The following is a 19,682-nucleotide window of genomic DNA, read 5'->3' as shown; positions in this document are numbered from 1 at the left end:
GAGGTGCGGCTGAATATGTTTGAGAGATTCAGTAAGAAAAGTTTGCATTTCTTTTTTGATTGGCTCATATATTTGACTGTTTGCGGTCAAACTGTTTGTTTTGTTACATATAAAAGATTTTCTACATGAATGCATAAACTGACACCAATTAACAAAATAAAAGGGCCCAAGCTCATCAACTCATGTGAAGAGGAAGAAAGAGGTGCGCACGCACACACACACACACACACACACACACACACTCACACAACCACCAAATCAATTTCCTTCTAATGGAATTAAGTGAGACTGAGGCGCATCGGTGTATTAGTTCTTCAAAAAGCACACACACACACACACACACACACACACACACACACACACACACACACGTGGCTGTTGGATGGAGGTTGTGAGTCCATCTATAAACAAAGCCTGGTCTCCTTCTCGCCAGCGGCCGCCGTCACGGCAGGTTTGACGTGGTCTGAAGGAGCTCTCAGCAGCTTCCTGCTGCTCCTCCGGACTCAACCTGAGCTCCTCCTCACGCTCTGCCGGCCCGAGTCACACGGAGGCAACATAAAAAGCCGCCAGATGTTTCCCACTCTGCCGGGCTCTTGATGATGATGTGCGTCATTATTACTATTAGCCTTTGTGTGATTTGTAGTCTCTCCAACAGCAATTTACTCCCCCACAACTATGAACTGTTAGGGATTTAATTAAAATGAGTTTCGTCGCGCGCTCTCTCTCTCACTCTCTCTCTCTCTCTCTCTCTCTCTCTCTCTCTCTCTCTCTCTGTTTTAATAAGAATTTGCAGCCAACGTGAAGACAATTAACCTTAATACGAAAAGCAGCAAAACACAGCGAGCAAATTCTTTGTGATCCACGACAGAGGAAGTTTGAACGGATGAAATTTCTGTGGATGCACGTCATGGGAAACATTTACAGATGCTATGGATGCTCTGCGTATCCAACTGTACTTTCTCTAAATCTTACACACTGGTCCTTTAAAACTGTTTTCATATGTGTAATTCAGAAGGTACTCGCAGCGATTACTCCCATTTTATTGGATTGAATTTCATTGAACGGTGAAAACCGCAAAATAAAACGTGTGGTTTAGTGTCTGAGAAAGTGTTTTCATGCGTCACCTGCTGGCAGGACGTTTTAGCAGCGCCGCAGTTTGGTCCTGGGTCCGCCAATTGTTCACCCAAACCTGCATCGTGCTGCAGGAGCTTTTTCCTTTTTTTTTTACATCTTCATTAAGGTGAACTCAGGTGTCGGCTCTTCATGTCGCCTCTCTTTGTACTGCTGCAGCATTTTAGAAAAGAAAAGAAAAGAAAAGAAGCAGAAGAAGGGGGGGGGGGAAAGAATGATGTGCTGTGCGTCACTGTGATGTCACGGCTCGGTGCAGGAAGGAGCTCCCAGCGGGGGAACTTCAGCCTTCACCTGCGGCTTTCGCGGCCGCTTCCTCCGCCCGGCGGGGGGGATTAAGGCGGCAAAGCTCCTCCTGTTCCGTGTGTTTAGACGCGAACCTCGGCCCCACAATGTACGCTTGTCCCTCACGGTGACTTCCACGCCGCTTCTCATTCTCCTCGGCCTCGCCAACAAAAGCGCGCCGCGCCGGCTACATTAAGCCGGCCGCCGAGCGTGGCCTCCCCCTTTTGTCGCCCCGCACTTTTATCGCTCAGCCGCCGCTTGACTTCGCCTCCGCGCCGCATTCACATTAGATTGGCTCTGCTTGTGCAGGAAACGGAGAACATCAGACGTCCTCCTGCATCACCTCCTCCTCTTCATCCTCCTCCTCCTCCTCCTCCTCTCTTTAGTGTTAGAAAACAAAACAAACACCCCATCCTGTCCTGTCTGCGTTTAGCGAGGAAGACAGTTTCTGCGTGTGTGTGTGTGTGTGTGTGTGTGTGTGTGTGTGTGTGTGTGTGTGTGTGTGTGTGTGTGTGTGTGTGTGTGTGTGTGTGTGTGTTGTTGTTCGGACAGTAGAGTGAGGCGCTAAAAGCCTTTTGTTCAGCAGGAAAGACGATGTCAGCAGCCGCAGAAAAGGAGAAAAAAGTAGAGGGAGGGGTGGGTCATTTGGCTTCAGTGTGTGTGTGCGTGTGTGTGTGTGGGTCGGTGCACCTAAGAGCCTGTGACTAATGTGAGTTTTTGCCTCCCCCCAACCCCGCCATCCAAAAAACCCTCCTTTTCCTCTTCCATTGTGTGGCCCCCACTGTCCAGATGGCCGGTGAGAGGAGGAACCGGTCCTGGGAAGGTCGGCACACATTTGGGATTCCTTTGCAGCAGCGGGGGAGGGGGCTGGGCAAGGAACATCAGCGTGTCATTTAGTCTCCTTTTATTTTGTCATTTTTTTAAATTGGTCGGTACATTTATATGTCAAATGAGACATTACAGAGGCATAAATAGAATCAAATTAAAAAGGTGCACCTGTGTGACATATGTAGAGACATGTAATGTGAAATATCCTTTCTAAGCCTCTGAAAAGAAGTGAGGCCACAAGCACGGATTCAATTTGTTTGCAACTTCTGCTGAATCGTACGCAGTGGCACCAGGAAAGAAGCGGCGCGAAATGAAGTTAATATCTCGGAATAAAGTGGAGAGCAGTTCCTGTCATTTATCCAGAACTGCCGACAGCAGCTGCTCCTCCTGGTTTCCTCTGTTCAAAAAAAAAAAAAGGGAGAAAAATCACGATGAGTCAACAATCCGACGTCTATAAAATCTGGTTGTGATCAGACAGACAAATGTTCCATCTTCAGTCTCAGTCTATTTGAAAGCCGTTGACTGTCGTATTATTGATACCTGGGAGGATAGAGGAAACAGAAATCAGTGCACTGACAGAAAAATACTATTTCTCTATATATTCTGTTCAGGGAGCACTGAGTTACTGTTTGCTCGCAGCAATATTATCAGAGTTGCGACAAAGAAAGATGCTCTTGAAATCGAGCTGCGAATTTCATTTAATTCTATGTCCTGCACCACAGAAATGTGACACGTTTGGAAATAGTCGTAAAAATCTGTAAACAACCTTCTGAGCTTTTGCTTTATGATTTGAATGTATTTTTTTTTCCTCGTTTAAAATATTTGTTCAGGACCGAGTTGCTGCTTAATGTTAAAATCTGCCAGAATAAAAAAAAAATCTAAAATCTATTTTTATAATTTACGTTTTGTTTTTTTGTTTTTTTTAGGCTTAAAATGTCATGTTAAAGCACAACATTTTCACAGTCAAATCAGTTTTAATCGTAACAGACCATTTTTTTCTGATTAAAATATTATATATTATTTCTTTAGGATTTTCTTAAATGCTATTTTATGTCTTGTTTAGTTTGTGGAATTTAATGACCAAATCATAAATGGTCCTAAATGATATTTGTGAAAATTTGAATTTTGAATTTCAGTTTTATCACATTTTTAAGGATAATTAAGTGAACTACACATTTTTCTTGATACATGTATTTTTTTTGCAACGTCTTATTTTTTGCTTCGGTCTTCGAGTTTCACACATTGTGGTGATTCTCCTTTCACTGGGAGGAGAATGAGAATGATTCTTTTAATACCCAATTTTTTTTTTTTTTGCGAGGCTGCAGATCAAAGAGAACAGCGATCAGAGCATCATAAAAGTGGGATGGAAAATAAAATAATAGCTGGTGTGGGGTGAGTCACCAGTTGACAAAGTTCCCTTGTCGCACACAAACGCCGTTTTTTTATTTTTTATTTAATTTTTGTTTTTTTTGGGGGCATTTTGCGAATCCGTCTGGGACGAGTCTGCCTCTTCTTCTTCTTCTTCTTCTTCTTCTTCTTCCTCCTCCTGCTTTTCATCTTGTCGTGTTTTGCTTTTCGACGGAGGGCTTTTCATCTTCCCGAGTCTCCCGGTCTTTTGTGTCGCCGTTCACACTTGTTCCCCTTGTTCTGTCAGAGTGACGGCCCGCCTTTAAAAGGTGCACCGGTTGCGTTTGGGTGAGGCTCATCGCGGTGTGTGTGTGTGTGTGTGTGCGTGTGTGTGTGGAACCCTCATTCTTGCAAATCGCCGTCTGCGAGTCAGATCTGAGAGGATTCTCTCCCCTCTTCTTCCCTCCGTCTCTCTCCTTCGCCTGTTGAGGACCATTAATCTCGCTGACGGGGATTTACATCAGCCGACAGATCCACTGATATATTTAGAGCGAAAAACGTCTCCATTTCCTGTTAAGGAGAAAAATTGGTCTGCGGCGAAATGGGGGCCGCCTCATCTGTAAACACACACAATGGAGCCTCTTCTATTTTTTTTTTTTTTTTTTAATCCAATGCGGAGGAGCGGGAAAAAAAACAAACAAAAAAAACTGGCTGTACAAATGACTGAGCTGTGCAAATTTCTCCCCGGGATCCTCCAGCCTCCTGCACAACGCTGTCATTTATTTTCATCGGCGTGCCCGCTGTAATGGACTCCGCCTGAGCGACATCTTTGTACTTAACCTTGAGAGTGAAGCATATGAGTGTTTATGTGCAGCTACGTAGATAAAAAAAAAAGAAAAAAGAAATCAACAAATACACACACACACACTTCACTCATCATCACCTCGCTGTTTTCATCTGGTTTCTAAACGCGCGCTGTCTCGTCTGGCTTTTCACAATTTCCTGCAGAGGTCACCGTTAAAAAAACCCAAAACACAACAGTATTAAAGCGAAACGTTCTCATTTAGCGTTGAATGCTCTGTTTAAACATCCGGTGTTAAAGCCGTGTGACATTGGTTTGCTCCGCGCATATTCTTCGGTTCACATCGCATCATTTTGACGCGGCGGCGTGGTGTGTTAATAACTAGCCGCGCTGTGCGGAGCGTTTATCTAAATCCTTGTGGATTTATCTCACGTAGACGACGTCTGGCAAAGAGCGGAGAGAAGCACCTGGAAGTGTTTTATCTTTTGTTTTGTTTTCCCGTCTGTGTCTTACATTCAAGCGGAACGGACTCAGCTTTTAAAGCTAGCTTAACCAGCTACAGGTTTCCTGTTGGTTTAGAGGGCAACGTTAGCCGTCATTGCTAGCCAATTAGCACAACCCGAAGGAAAGTATACTATTTTTAACATGAAAACTCGAGTGTGGTCCTGATAAAAACCGCTGCTGTGACAGAATGAATGCTAATTTCTCAGCTACAGCCATTTGCAGTTTCTAGTCTGGTATGGAGCAGCAACTTCTCACTCTCCGACCTTTTTATTCCTGTGTTTTGGGCTGCAAAAATCCTAAAATTCCAATCATGCATCCTGGTTTGATAAAGTAATATAATCATCATAAAGTCATCATAATCATGACGTCACAATTTCGTCACTGAAGTTGTAGAAATGGGTGAGTTGTTGTTTGAAACGGCCATTGCAGAAGCGTTGTTCGCACCACAAGATCATTTCCTGGATGAATCCACTTTAAAATGGACACATTTAGGAAAAAAATAATAATAATGATAATTATTATATTATTATTATAATGAAAACAAACGGAGGATCCTGAAGACGCTTGTAAATTGTAAAAATATGAAATACTTGACTGTGCGTTGGTTAATCCATGAAGACGTCACTGTTTGACGGCGGGACCGACAGATGTTGCGATGATATTTTCTCCTCCTCCCCTCTTCTGGTGTCTGCCGCTCGCTGGCGTCTCCCGCCACTAAACAAACGACATGCTGTACAGTGGAGGCCGGACCCTCCTAAGGGGCCCCTACTGGCCCTCCGACCAGCTGTGGCCCCTGTTGAACCGGCGCCCAACACTCCCCCCACCGCCCCCCCCACAGTCCCCCCGCCCCTGGCTAGCGGAGCGAGGGTGAGCCGGCCTGGCTGAGAGTTCAGGGAGGGCAGCTGCCTCTCCTTTCCAATTCATTTCTCCTCCGCCTCCTTCCCTCCATCACCCCTCCATCATCCCTCCATCATCCCCGTGCCAGTGGAGCAGCTCTCTTCTCTCCTCCGCTCTCCTCTCTCCTCTCCACGGCGCCCAGTCGGCTGTGGCAGAGCAAATGGCATCTCTTTGTTTCTTCCCTCCCTCCAGTCTGACACTGTGAGAGCCTGATCTGTTTGGGGTTTCCTTTCTTTCTGCTGCGCGCTGTATTTATGTGGAAATGGAAGCCCACTGCAGAAGCCACCCGGCCATTCCTGAAGATCAGTCAAAACTGCTGCTTCTTCTTCTTCGTCTTCTTCTGCTTCTTCTTCTTCTTCTTTGTCACCTCCTTATTTTGCTCTCTTCCTCCGCCAAAAGCGTCTAAGCTCTTATTTTGTAAACTGAAACAGCATTAATCTCTCCGTTGGTTCAGCGGCGTGAGATTAATCGGCCGTGTGCGAGGACGTTTGTTGGTAAAAAATTGAAGGCGAGGACACAAAGCCAAATCTGACCTGAAGTCCAGACACAGCCTGGACTGCTACCCACCCCTGCCCACCTCCTCCACCGCCGCCCCCTCCCTCCGCTCTCTCCCTCCTCTCCTCTTTTGTATGAATCTGCCGTATCTCATTCCCCGGCGCTAATTCCAATTTAATTGCCAGTAGCCAGAAGCCTCCTCAATAGGAGTAACAAATGGTTTGATTCTGTAGACTTCATCAGGCCGCATTTTAAATGCGACACAGTAACCCGGCGCGAATGCCAATGAAGCCTGGCGAGGAGCTGCTCTGTTTACTAATTATCCTTTTTCTTACTCCCAGCCACACTGCACAAGTTGTCTGATTAAATCGGATTTGTGGGGGATCGGAGGGTGTGGGGGGGGAGGGGAGGGGGAGGAGGGGCAGTCCGATTGGACGGTGAGCACGGTCGGCCTGTGTAAGTGAGCCTGGGGGTCAGTGCTGAGAGAGGGGGGTGGGGGGGCGCTGAAGGAGCAGGCTGTAAATCAGGGTGGAGGGCTGGGACGCCGCCGCCTCTCACGCCCTCCGCTGGTTTGGGAGCGGCGGCGAGGGGCGGCGCTGACAACAACACACACGGCACATAAATACTAATGATCATAAATACTGAGGACATATGAGAATTTATATCCACTGCAGTCCTGCAGGGTGCGCACGTTAGTGTGTGTGTGTGTGTGTGTGTGTGTGTGTGTGTGTGTGCGCGTGTGCGTATTTAGGCTCTGAATGCTTCACGCTCCCTGTCAGGCTGAATTCAGGAGGAGTGAGAAACGCTCAGTTTCCTGTTTCCACCTCCAGCGGCAGGAAGTTCCCGACTGCCGACCAGGCGAGTTCAGGCTAGCTTAGCGAGCTCCAGCGGCAACATTAGCTCCTGCTGGGCCACCATGCTCTGCAATATATATTCATATTTATTTATATTTATAACCATTCAACTCTTGTCCAAAAGTATTTTTCTTTCAACGTGAGATTCTCATCCCGTCCTGATGGAAGTGCTTCCACGCTGATCTCCGTAGCCGCAGCCGTCATTTGCAAGCTCCAGTAGTTTCTTCTTCGGTGGTTTTTCCAGGGTCGCACGGACCAAACGTCCCTCCCGCCTTCCTGCCTTTTCACGCAAAATAAAAAGTAAAAAAAATCAGGCCGCTTAGTGCCGGAATCCTGAGAAAACGGAGAAAGAGATTAAAAAACGCTGGATAGTGATATCGAGCGAGTGCCTGCGGCGTGCGGCCGCGCACGCTGCGTCGGCGAGGGCGACTTTGCGCGGCTATAAAGACCTCTGCCTGTCAACTAAATGGCCGGTTGAGCTGCCATATGGTGGCGCTGACATTATCTCTGGGTAATTAATATGGCATCTCGCCTGGCATCTGGTGGCATTAATCTAGCCGCGAGCGCTCCATCGCGCCGCCCGCCGCCACCGCCGCCACCGCCGCCTCAGGCCCCGGCGTGAGTTATAGCCGGCCGGCCGGCGGATGAAGGAGGCAGGGCGGAACAAAACTGGGCGCGTGCAGAGGGCGGGGTGAGTGGCAACGTTTCCACTGAGGAGAGAAACCCCCCCCTACCATAACCCCCCCCATCCCCTCTAACCCCCTAAACCTCCCCCCCCCTCCCGGGCATGAATAATGCGGAGCGTTGATTGGTTGGTTGGAGCTGGTCCTCCTCCGCAGCACCTTATTGGATTGATCTGTTTGCTAATGTAGTTTGGATTAATCGCACGGCACACCGCACGCTCACGGCCCCCCCGCCCCCCCCCACCCCCCCCAGCGGTGCCGCACAATCCCACACACTCGTCACTTGGGTTTCCTGCGACCGTGCAGCACAATAGTCCAAGTGAAGCCGACTCCCGATGTGAGCTGGTTGCAGATCATTGACTGGAACGCCTCGCTAAGGAGTCTTTGCCTCCGACTGAGTGCGTTTGTGCGATTTGCTTTCCAGGACGCAGCGTATTTAGCCCTCTGTGTGCGGCCTGCTGCTATAAAACCGAGGCCCTGTTGAATCCGCCACACGCTCAAAATGGGAGCGGAGTCCCAACAACTTGCGCGGTGTGGTCACTGATCCTGGAGGGGCATCATTTTCCTCCTCGTGACATCATAAAGGGCCAGAGGTGCCTGTTGTTTCGACGCGCACTTTTCCCGGAAAGAGCAGCGAGCAGGAAGTCTGAGTGAGGGGATTTTTGTCGGAAGCGAGAGTGCAAGCAAGTGTTTTGGCACAGTTCAGATCCTCTGAAGATTTTCACCGTCTACGTTGTGCGTTCGCCTCCATCTGCACTCGACACACACAAAAGTGCACATTTGACACACATTTGTGTTCTTGTTTTTTTTTTCTCTCCCTCTCTCTTCCATCACTTCGGTCCTTTTGTCAGACGTCTTTGTCCCTGGCAGTCGAGACAGCCTTCCGCCTCCTACAGGTGGATCAATGAACTCGTCTGTCTGCCAGAACGTTGTTGTTGATGAATTGTCAGCAGGGTAAACATACCGTTTTTTTTGGGGGGGGGGGGGGGGTTCGGCGCATAACGCAGAGCCGGTGCAGTGCGTCTGCTGTCGTCTGGTGGCGTGATGTCTGAAGTGTGTATGAAAGCGTGCGGGGGCGGGGCGGAGGGTTGTGGGTGGCGGGGTGGTGGTGGTGGGGGGGGGGGGGGGGGGGGGTCGGGGGGGGGGGGGATTGAGCTGAGGAAAGAGGATGTAAGAGAGCTGCGCTTAAGAGAGATTCTGCGGATGAAAGTGACTTTCACCCACTGGTGATGGATGAAATTCTGCTCCTGCCTGCCTTCAATAAAGGTCAGGAATTTTGATTTCTTAAAAAGAAAGAAAAGAAAACCACGCCACAGCAAAGAAAGTGTCAATAATATGTTTTCGGAGAGCCTCCGGGTCTCCGCTGGAATTTTTTTTTTGGGGGGGGGGGGGGCTGATTTTTCTCTTTGACAGAGGTTTTGCGCAACAGGTTTGAAGAGTGAAGATGTGTTGGTTCATGGCTAACGTCACCACACAACACGGTGAAAGACACACTGAAGTCTACTGAAAGTCAACCCGACATTCACTGATTTCCGTCCTATTAATAAATGGAAGCCCTCCCAAAAACATAAACACAAAAAAATATATTTTTGTGAATACAAAACCCATGGCAATTAAAGTTTTCCTGCTACTTTTTCCACACTTTTAACACAAACTGTAGGCGTTGTGCTCCGTAGGAATCTTGCTCGAGCCAAATTCCAAAAAAGAAAAAAAAAAAAAAAAAAAGAAACGGAGGAGAAAAAAAAACCAAACAAACGGCTTTGGTCGCTGCGTTAAAACGGGCGGAGGCGACGAGCCAACGGCCCCGAGCGCAGATGTCTGAGGCGTCGGAGACACAATTACGACGTGAGCACCGCTCCATTCCAGCGGAGATGGTTGATGGTTGCCCACGTCGGCAGAGACGACCGCCGCCACCGCGTGATGTAATGTGGATGCAACGCGCGGTGCTAACGGCCTGCTGCTAACGACGAGCTGATGTCCTCCCTGCTCAACCTCTGCCGGCTGTTGCACTTTCAATCTGCTGAACGCCCCCCCCCAACCTTGTCATTTAAAACAACTTTAGTTTTTTTTGGTGTTTTTTTTTAAGGGTCATTTGGAGCGAGGCTGATTTAGCTGCAAATCTCGGTTTACGTCTTAATGAGACAATTAGAAGAGCAGCAGAAAAGGCGGGAAAACATCAGCCGATCTTAAAATAATGGAAGTTTATTTCGTCAGGAGAAGTCGGTCAAAGAAAGTTGGGGGGGGGGGGGCGGGGGGGGGTTTGGATGTTGAGTAGAAATTAAAATCTCCACGTTTCGGTTTTCATCCAAACTCTTTTGTTGCTGCTAATTGTGCAGCTAATATCCCCCAGTTTACAATTCAGACCCACAGTTTTCTCTTCACTTCATCCTTCTCCTCCTCATCTGTGACATTGGCTGAGATGCCGAAATTTTTGAAACTCTTGATGGCTAAAATTCAAATCTTCGTTTTTACCCAGGGTGAAAAAAAAACCTGTTGTTCCTGATTTCACTGTCCTGTCCTGGGTGTCCTGGTGTGAAGTGCTGAAAATGTCATAGAAATAATATATAAAACAACCACACACACACACACACACACAAGACATTTCTCTATTAATAGAGGTAAAGCATACTTGAAATATGTATCTTTGCGTAAACTTCAGGTAGCATGAGTATCTCATTGCTGGGCCAAGTGGTCCTATCGGTTTTTGCAAATTGAAATATGGTCACTCCAGTATTACCCCAATGATCAAAGAGAAATATACAAGTTTCCCTGGTAGAATTTTCAGATGTGAGAAACACCTCAACAGGGCTGACGTGTCTTTTTGTTTGTTTTTATTGTTTTTGTGTGTTTTTATTTTGCTGTTATTTTTCGTTGTTATCTTCTGTGTTTAGTTACTCGTCCGGCAGTTTATCATAGATTGCTATTGACAGGAGCAGGAGGTGAACGGGGAGGGGGGTGCAGGGTGGTTGAGGATGGTGGTAATGGCCTGTGATTGAACACCTTGTGCCGAGTGTCCCGCCACTGCCGCTGCTCGCCGCCTCATTACCTCCGGCAGCTCGTCTGTTAGCCGCACCAGCCGCCGCAGTCGGGGCTCACGTTCGACCGTCTCCACTTACACCGGTCGTCCCAGGAACTCCAGAGTTTTTTGGGGTTTTTTTTCGTTTCTGACTCGAACCTCCTGACCGTGAATTGTTCAGAGTCGGAAAAAAAAACGCCTGTTGAGAATTCGGAGTGCTAGCAAACATGGACGAGCCTCAGAAGTCTGGGGAGTGATTGCCGGTAAACATTTGTGGAGGCGGTTTTTTCCCCCGTTGTTGAATCGGCTGGATGGATTTTCCGGCCGAAATGAGGGTGAAGCGACTCCATTGCTGTGTCTCAATTCAGGGTCTGCATCCTTGAAGTACGCATTTTGGAAGGAAGTTGCGTCATAGCACTGCGCGAAGGCTCGTCCCAATTCCCAAGGGTCCGTAGGACGCTACAAATGCGTACTCGGAAATACGCACTCGTTTTAGCCGACTCCAAGGATGCACCGCTACTATCCTTCGCGTACTTGTGTATCCCATGATGCTTTGCGTGCTGCTGCAAAGCATCCTGGGATCCTGGGAAGTCAGCTGAAATTAGCGGCATGTACTGGCAAAGACACGACATATAAATCTAAATATTGAAGTTTCACATAAAGTATCCAGTTTTTAACGTAGGATTTTATTTATTTGAACATCCAACGACATCGTTAGATGGCGAACCAATGGTTAGCTTGATGCTATAAAAACGTCACTTCCGGGGTTGGCCAGCAGGAGGGAACGGCGGTGACGCAACCAGGAAATACGCTGTAGTCTAGACCGTCCCGTGTGGTGACCGGGGAGGCGGGGTTTGGTCCGTCCTTCTAGGCTGGGTACTCGAAGAACGCTTCCTTCAGACGGAGGACACTCGGTCTGAAGGGTGCACACCCTGAATTGAGACACAGCACATGTAGCCAATCAAGCCATCAGACTGAGGTAGCAGGAAGCTAACATGTTAGCATCCAGCTTCATCCAGCTCCAGATTTGGTCTCGTTGCACTCAACTGCCTTTGGACCTTGATGACCCAGATCATGTGATGCAGTTCGCGACAAGAAATTGCTCTCTGCAAAAGCACAGCGTTTGTGGACGGCTCAGACTATTTCAAAAAATGGAGAGAAAAAAAATGCCAGGGCTCAAACTCTTGAAAAGATCGGCCAAAAAATCTGGTCGACGGTTTCTGGAAACTGAACTTCCTGGTTTTCCCCTCTGTCTCTTCAATCCTTAATTTTGGACACTTCCAAAAAAAAGTCTTTTCCGAGCAGCTTCCGTGGAAAAGAAAAGAAAAACACAACAAAAAAACGGAGCCACTCCTCCTCTCGCCGCCATCCAGCCACTGTCACCTCCCATCGGGGAGTATTCCTCTCCATTACCGCCCCCCATCCCTACCACACAGCCCGCTTAAATAACAGCGGCGCTGCCACTCCAGGCCCATTAAGGTACTGCCGGCACTGCCGCACACTGACACACACACACACGCACACGAACAACACACTCGCAAACAGTTAGGAGGAGGGAAAAAACGAAAGGGAAAACTGGCCAGGCCTTTATAAATAGGAGCGAGAGAGAGAGAGCGAGAGAGGGAGAGAGAGTCTGGTTGGAGGAGCTGAATTATTCCGAGAGCGCCGACGAGGACGGAGACGAAGAGCCCCCCCGCCAGGCCACCTCCTGCTGTCCCTCCGTCCAGGTGCCACTTTGGCTTGACTCAATTGTGCACTGTAATGGACCTCCTGCGCCAAAGTACTTTTCTCACCACCACTCCTTCCCCTCTTATCTCCCATCTTCTCTCCCCGCCTCCACCTCCACCGCTCCTCTCTTCCATCAGCCTCGACTCACTTGCCTATAAGACGGGACTGTGGACCACACTGTTCTATCCGGAACCAATCGGGGCTCATGCCACTCGTCCGCCTCAATCTGTGGCTTGCGGAGGTGTAGCAGCTACATCTTTTTTTTTTTTTTTTTTTTTTTTAATGGATGCGCAACATTTCAATGAGCCTGAATGAACGCGAGCCCTCCTTGCTCGACTTGACTAGTATACCTCTGATTGAGCAATTTTATTTATTAACAGGTGTTGTTTGGTAAATCTTGAACATATTCTTGTAGTCAGACAAAACACTCTTAACACTTATTAGTTTCCGGAAGAAATGGGCACCGAGCCTAAGGTTTTATTTTGTGTAATTTTATTTATCTAACAACATGTATTTCTTGTACAGCCCGAGCATGAATGCATGGGACATTTTGTCTTAAGTTTAGCAGGAGTAGTCTTGTTTACATGATTGGACTCCGTAGGTTATCAGTAGCTTTCGAAAGCTTACAGAAATGTAGCCGTTTGCTGTGACGCTCTGACTTCAAAGTTTGCCTCGTCATTCATTCATGTGGTGCCTTTACTTCCTGAGGACCAGCTCGTTTTCGCCTCCTAAATGTGTACGTGTTGTGACCCACGAGTGTCGCGTTTCGGCCACACCCTCACTGTCCTATCCCAGGTCAGAGGTCAGGTGAGCTCATACATTCCCAAAGCTTCATCGTCCACTTTGTTCTTCTGCTCTCCGTGGTTCCTTGTCTCGTTTCCACCGCTTCTTCTTGCTCCTCCACATTCTTCCGCGACAGAAATTAGGTCCACGGGCGGACAAGTGCACTTGTCTGGGGGCTAAAGTGCTAACACAGTTGAACCTAAGAAGCACAGAGAGATAAAACGAGCAGGCTGGGAGTGAAAAAAAGTGTAGCGGCTGTCAATCACAGCCACTTAAGTACCTGGAGGGATTCCAGAGGCAATCAGCGCCTGTCAATATTCCTGTCCATTGATAAAGGCAGTGCAGAAGAGGGTTGTGGGGGGAGTGCAACACAATGGGAAGAAAGACGAGCATATTTTCAGTTGGAGCCAAGAGGGGCAGCTGGAGATTTGGCTGCTGTAAAGCATAACATTTTATCTATCAACATGTGGAGGTTCATGGGTGTCGGACGCTGCTATCAGAAAACTAGCTAAAGGTCAGAGTGTTTAAAAATCTTTCACAGCTCTTCGGCAGCCAATCGCTTTACATCCGAGGTGAACATTTTTCAGAGAGAAATCTTTGATGCGGCCAAGCGCAGTGCTAACACCCGATTAGCATGCGTGTTCAGCTAGCCAGCAGACACTAATGTTGCTTCACCAATGACAACTAATGCTAGCTCGCCAACGGATACTAAGCTAGCTGGTGGACAGTAATGTTAGCTTGTCGGTGGCCACTAATACTTGTTCGCATAACACCTGACACAGCTTCTGTCTGGAAAGTGAGAAACAGAGGAGCTCATCCTTCCTCTGCTGTGAACCGGGAGGGGAATCCGAGGAAAAGGGAAGGTTTTGCCAATGTTTACTTATCTCACTTGTACGTTTGAGCTGAAAAATTTTCAGGGCCTTTTTTCATCCCTTGCGCCGTTTGTTTATTTACCGCAAAAAAAAAAAAAAACGAATCGGCCATCGCTGCATGCCATCCAGCAGCTGTCTTCTTTCCTCTCCTATCATCATCCTCCAGTGCCGCGCAGAGCTGCCCAGACGGTGATTGATCTGGCGTGGAGCCCTCCCCCTCCCCCTCCCCCTCCCTCTCCTCCTCCTCCTCCCACGCCTCGCACTCCCTCTCCTCCTCCCCCTCCTCCTCCTCCACCGCTGGTTATGAACATGAGGCGGGCCGCTCTTCATAGATTTTTAAATTAGTGTCAGCTTTGCCCCAAAGATGTGTTATTGACTGATGAAATAGAAACTGAGCTCCAAACACTCGGTCCTTCCCCAGAGTTTTCCCCCCAGCCTGGTAATTGAAAAAGTGTGAAGGGAGTGTGTTGGCGAGGGGGAGGGCGTGCGCGCCTGCGTGTGTGCGTCCGTGCGCGCTTGTGTGTGTGTGGCTGTGTGTGTGTGTGTGTTTTGCCGGCGCTCCTGTTTGTGATTATGTGTGTTGCTGCACCGTTTGCAACAGCGTGCTCTTTATCTCTGCTGGAGGAGGGTTGGTGTGTGTGTGTGTGTGTGTGTGTGGGGGGGGGGGGGGGGGTGGATGGGTGTGCTCAGTGCTCGCCGAAGTCGAGATCCAATTGAAGTATTGCGGCGGGAGATCTTTATCTCTGCACTCGCCCACCTTCCAAACCCGAGTGTGGCGCTCGCGCCTCTTTTCAGGCTGAAAATACAGCGCACGGTGGCGGCAGCCTTGCAAAACTGTTTGGCTCCCGAGCCGCCGGGCGTCTCACGCCCGCTCGCCTCACCGCGCTCCTGTTGTGAGATCTAATCAGAGTGCATTCAGAAGCTTCGGCGTGCAGCAGCAGCTGCTGTCTGGCTGCGGCGTTCAGATGCAGTAAATAGTGTCGTGGCCTTAAAATGCAGGCCGAGCTTTTATTCTTGCTTTAGTTGTTTGTTTATTTTTCCCCCTGCGCTGATGTTTCGGCCAATATCCTCACTGTGCCAGGGCAGCTCGAGTCGAGCCGCTGCAAAGCAACGAGCTGGAATCCTGCAATCATTTCCTCATTTCTGGCTTTTAGGACCGCGGCACTCACGTGATTTTAGCCTCGGGTTTTAGGTTAACTTGGGTTTAAGTGCGGGAAGAAAGGCTTAAGCTAAGACAAACTTTCATACTAACTAATTCCTTCCACTGGTCACCAACAGCGGCCCGGACGTCGACGGGCAACGGGAAGGCAAAACCAGTTGAGATTGGATCCAGTTAAAATGATGCACAATCTCACGCGCCAAACCAAAAAACGCTGTGTAGCTGCATCGCTGCCCCCTTCTGGTCCAGTTTATTATTACATCATGTCCTCCGCATTACATCTTAAAGGTTAAGTGTGTAATATTTAAAGATTTTCAGAAGAAACAGCGACGTTAAGTGGGTACGTTTCAGACAAACCTTGGATGCTTCGTCCTTCCTTCTTCTTTGCTGGTTTATTTGAGAATGTGATCAGGAAAATGAGTGCACTGTCAAGCAGTTGGATTGTTCATCCCCGCCTTCCTTAGAAATGTGGCAGCTTATTCAATGTTTATTCTTATACATATATAAAAGAACTGTCCTATGGGTAGGAAAACCAAGTGACTTTTATTGTACTGCAACTATATCCTTTTATTAATGTATTTACGGGCAGTATACTCAATTTTTACCAATACAAAAATCAGAAATCAGGCCATATTGTATCTGTTACCCGTGCTGTAGATATTATGAGGATTTCTTGTAAGAAAAAAAAAATAGGGAAACGGCAAAAAAAAACCCAGCAAAAAGCATGAGTAGGACTGATTGAGACGTGTTTCCTGTGTGCAGGCTCGGACATGGCCATCTTCTGCCTGCTGTGCGGGAAGCGCTTCCAGACCCAGACGGCTCTGCAGCAGCACATGGAGGTGCACGCCGGCGTCCGCAGCTACATCTGCAGCGAGTGCAACCGGACCTTCCCCAGCCACACTGCACTCAAGCGCCACCTACGCTCGCACACAGGTAAGTGAGCCCCTGTCGTCTGCCGTCGCCGTTCCGTTCCGCTCCGGGGTTTGCCGTCAAGACCAGACCGCCACCACTGCGTGTGTTGTTGCGTCACCGTGAGCACGGGAGCGCGTGCGCGGCCCGATTGCATCAACAAGTCGTTCCTATGATCCGCCCGCTTCGTGCTAAACGCAGCGCCATCGCCCTGTAGGCCCCGCCCAGCCTGTTTCCGCAGGAAAAAGCGTCGGCCCTTTAAGCCTGACGCGCCGCGTGCTTCCGTCTGGTGCATTGTGGGTAAATGGACTGTGCTGTGTTATGCTCCCGCACGCACAATCTCTGCACACACGCAATCCCCTCCTTCTTTAAAGAGATACACCAGCTGATTAGAGAAACTGCACGCAGTCCGTGGAAGAGCCAGAGTTCACCAGACCTGCCACTTCCTGCCACTTCCTGCCACTTCCTGCCACAGATCATCCACTTCCTCCCGGCCCACCTCGGTTCACTAGACTGCCGGCTGATCGGCTGCGCCCCCCCCCCACCCCCCCGATGATTCCCTCCACTCGTTTTCTTCTGTGTGGCTCCGACAGGATTTTGCAGGAAACTTGCGTCAGCCTTTTAGCTCCTGCCCCCCTTTTGTTCTAGAAAGAGTTCCTCCAGAATTCAGTGTGTTTCTGGCAGGGAGACGCTTCACACCCGGAGTGTTGTGAGAGGAAGCAGACTCGGTATGTGGCGCACTTGGCACCTGTCAGTACCGTCACTGGAGCTGCATGCATGCTTGTTTGATATTTACATTTTACAACAACAACAAAAAATCAACCTGTAGGTTAAAAAAATATATGTTTATTTATTTATTTACCAAATTTATTCCAAACATGAAAAAGGTCCTGAGGTAAAATCCGTCAGCAGCACATCATCAAATTATTTCTGGCGTCATTTAAATGTACAGGAATTTGAAATGATAAATGCAATGTTGAAGGGATGAAATAAAATACAATGAAAAAACGAAATGAGATGATTTTATGTCTCTGTAGTCTGTGTAAAAAAAAGAAGAAAATCCTGCCCACAAAATAAAAAAAAAAGAAGTTTTTTTTAAATTACAATACGAAGCCGGGAACAACAACAGCTAATCACACAATTCAATCAATTTGCATGCATCATTTCTTTCCAATTGGTTCATTTAATATTTAGAGATTCATTCATAGATTTCCTCATGTATTCGGAACACTGAAAAGGAGGAATTTATTTTGAGCCAAATCCCTAAACCACCAGTTAAAATGGCAAATATTTGCAGGCGTCAAAATTGTATTTATTTTTTCTCTATTTAATCGTAATTCTGGTTTTATTTCTCTGCGTCGTCCTGAAGAAATCCCTGCAATCAGCACGTAATTATTTTAGAATCCCCTAATATTTTATTCCGGCTGCAGCCCAGCACTGTGCCGCCGCCGCTGCCGCCGCTGCTGCCGCCGCTGCTGCCGCTGCTGCTGCTGCGCATGATAGAATCCGTGATCTGGCCAGACACACTCGGCTGTGTGCAGCTCCAAACCTGGATTAGTTTACCGGGAAAAACAGAGAGACCTGATTTGTTTGAGGGAGGAGGAGAATTAGAGTGAATCTGCCTTCTCCTGTGTTTTGGCTCTTTTTAGCTCCCGGCGTTTATTCAGGTCAGCCGCCTGTGTTGTACAGTAGCCCCATCTCTGAGTCCGTCTCTAGCTGTGTGCGTGCGTGTGTGTGCGTGCGTGTGTGGACTGAGGCGAGGCGAGGACACTAATACGGCGCCGCTCGGCGGCAGATCAACCCTGACGGCTGCAGCTTTGGAGGGGGGAAGAGAGAAAAAAAAATAAGAAAACAAGGCGTAACCATGACAGAATATGAACACTTGGAAATGAATCCCATTTTCTCCGGCGAGGGGCTGGATGCCTGTTTTTTTTTTTTCTTCTCCTTCTTCTTCTTCTTCATCTCCTTCTCTCCTTCTCTCCATCCCTCCTCATCCGCCTCCTCCTCCCCCGGCTCGCCCTCGCTCTCCCTCTCTCCCTCCCTCCCTCCCTCTCTCTCACCCTCTCTCTCGCTCATCCAGCTGCCTGTCTGCGACCTTAAATAACAGTCTCACTGTCAGAGCCGATTTAGCTCACCGGCTCGCGGATAAATATTTGAAACGAAAGGCAGCGAGATGAGAGCAGCCGGCCCTATTTACAAGTCAGCAGAGCACGCCATTAGTGCGTGTGTGCGTGTGTGTGAGTGTGTTTGTGTGTGTGTGTGTGTGATGGCGGAAGGGCTCCGAGGACGAGGTGGGGGGAGGTGGGGGTTGGGGGGGGCTTGGATCACCACTGCCCCCCAGAGCCGCCCGGTACAGTAGCCAGCCAGACTCACATCATCTGCTCCGTCTCACCCACATCGGAGGCGACACCGGCCCACCTGTCCACCCGGGCCACCTACCCCCCACCCCCCACCCCCCAAATGCCCCCCCCCACCCATTGGCTGCAGATGAGACTCGCCACTTTGAAACCCCTGTGTGTGAGTGCGCGGTTGTCAAAATCACAATCAGCCCCGGCGCGAAAAAAGGCACTCGTTTGAATGTGAGCCCCGTCTTTCTTTCTCCCTCTTTCTCTCTCTCTCTCTCGACGGGGGAGGCGGGGGAGGGGAGGCGGGATTATGAAGTCAGCAACATCACGCAGCCGTCCAGAAATAGGTCCCAATTTACCATCCTAAAAATAAAAAAAAAGTAGGGGGGGGGGGGAGAAGAAGAGGAGGAAGGGAGGGCTCGCTGTTCCTTTACATCTCCACTTTGATGTTAGTAATCTCATTCGCACTTTGGCGGGTAACAAGGCAAAAAAAAAAAAAAAAAGAGGAGGAAGGGAAAAAAAAAAGTGCGCAGCGAGCGTATCCACCCTGGAGAATTAAGCTCCTGCACTTTACCTGCACGTCGCCTCGTGCGGAGATAAGTGGCACGGCCTCCTCCTCCGTCTGCTGCTCACTGTGGGCATCCAGCCGCCCAAACAGGATTTTGTTGTTAATACCCGGCGTGCGTCTCCCAGTCTGTCCTCGCTCACCCCCTTCAGCTCCACCCGGCTCATGAGTCACGTCCCGTGTTGCATCGCCGAGGCCAGATACCACTTTATCTGTAGTTGTGCGATATTAGACAGAGTTAGCATAGCAAATAACCAGCGTGGAGACGGTTGTCGAAGGAGCATTCCCCCATTGTGCGGCGTCACTTTGGCAAGTCTGTCAAAATGTGTCATTTTTAAAAAAGTGCGTCGCAGACTTTCCCTCCTCCTCGAAATCAAAACCCGCGCAGCCACTTCAGACTGGAACTAAGCGTCTCCGGCGGCTTTGTAAACCCTCTCGCTAGGTGCCAAGCAAATAAAGCTGCAAGCAACAGTTTTGTGTTT

The 19,682-nt window shown here is 48.8% G+C and overlaps 1 protein-coding gene across 4 annotated transcripts in view; it reads left to right on the top strand.

The window, feature by feature from the left end:
* The window catches only part of zbtb16a (zinc finger and BTB domain containing 16a), a 116,671-nt gene that overhangs the window by 88,353 nt on the left and 8,636 nt on the right, over positions 1–19,682 (top strand). For all 4 annotated transcript variants that reach the window (XM_076032137.1, XM_076032136.1, XM_076032138.1 and 1 more), the window contains exon 5: positions 16,144–16,314. In XM_076032137.1, coding sequence (XP_075888252.1) covers positions 16,144–16,314 — 171 coding nt within the window. The remainder of the gene's footprint in view (positions 1–16,143; positions 16,315–19,682) is intronic.

This window comes from Nelusetta ayraudi, unplaced genomic scaffold (assembly GCF_046127955.1).
Source record: "Nelusetta ayraudi isolate G7.1 ecotype Tasmania unplaced genomic scaffold, CSIRO-AGI_Nayr_v1 ptg000033l, whole genome shotgun sequence".
NCBI lineage: Eukaryota > Metazoa > Chordata > Actinopteri > Tetraodontiformes > Monacanthidae > Nelusetta > Nelusetta ayraudi.
The sequence above is the reverse complement of the archived record's forward strand: the minus strand, read 5'-3'. Positions and strand labels throughout refer to the sequence as shown.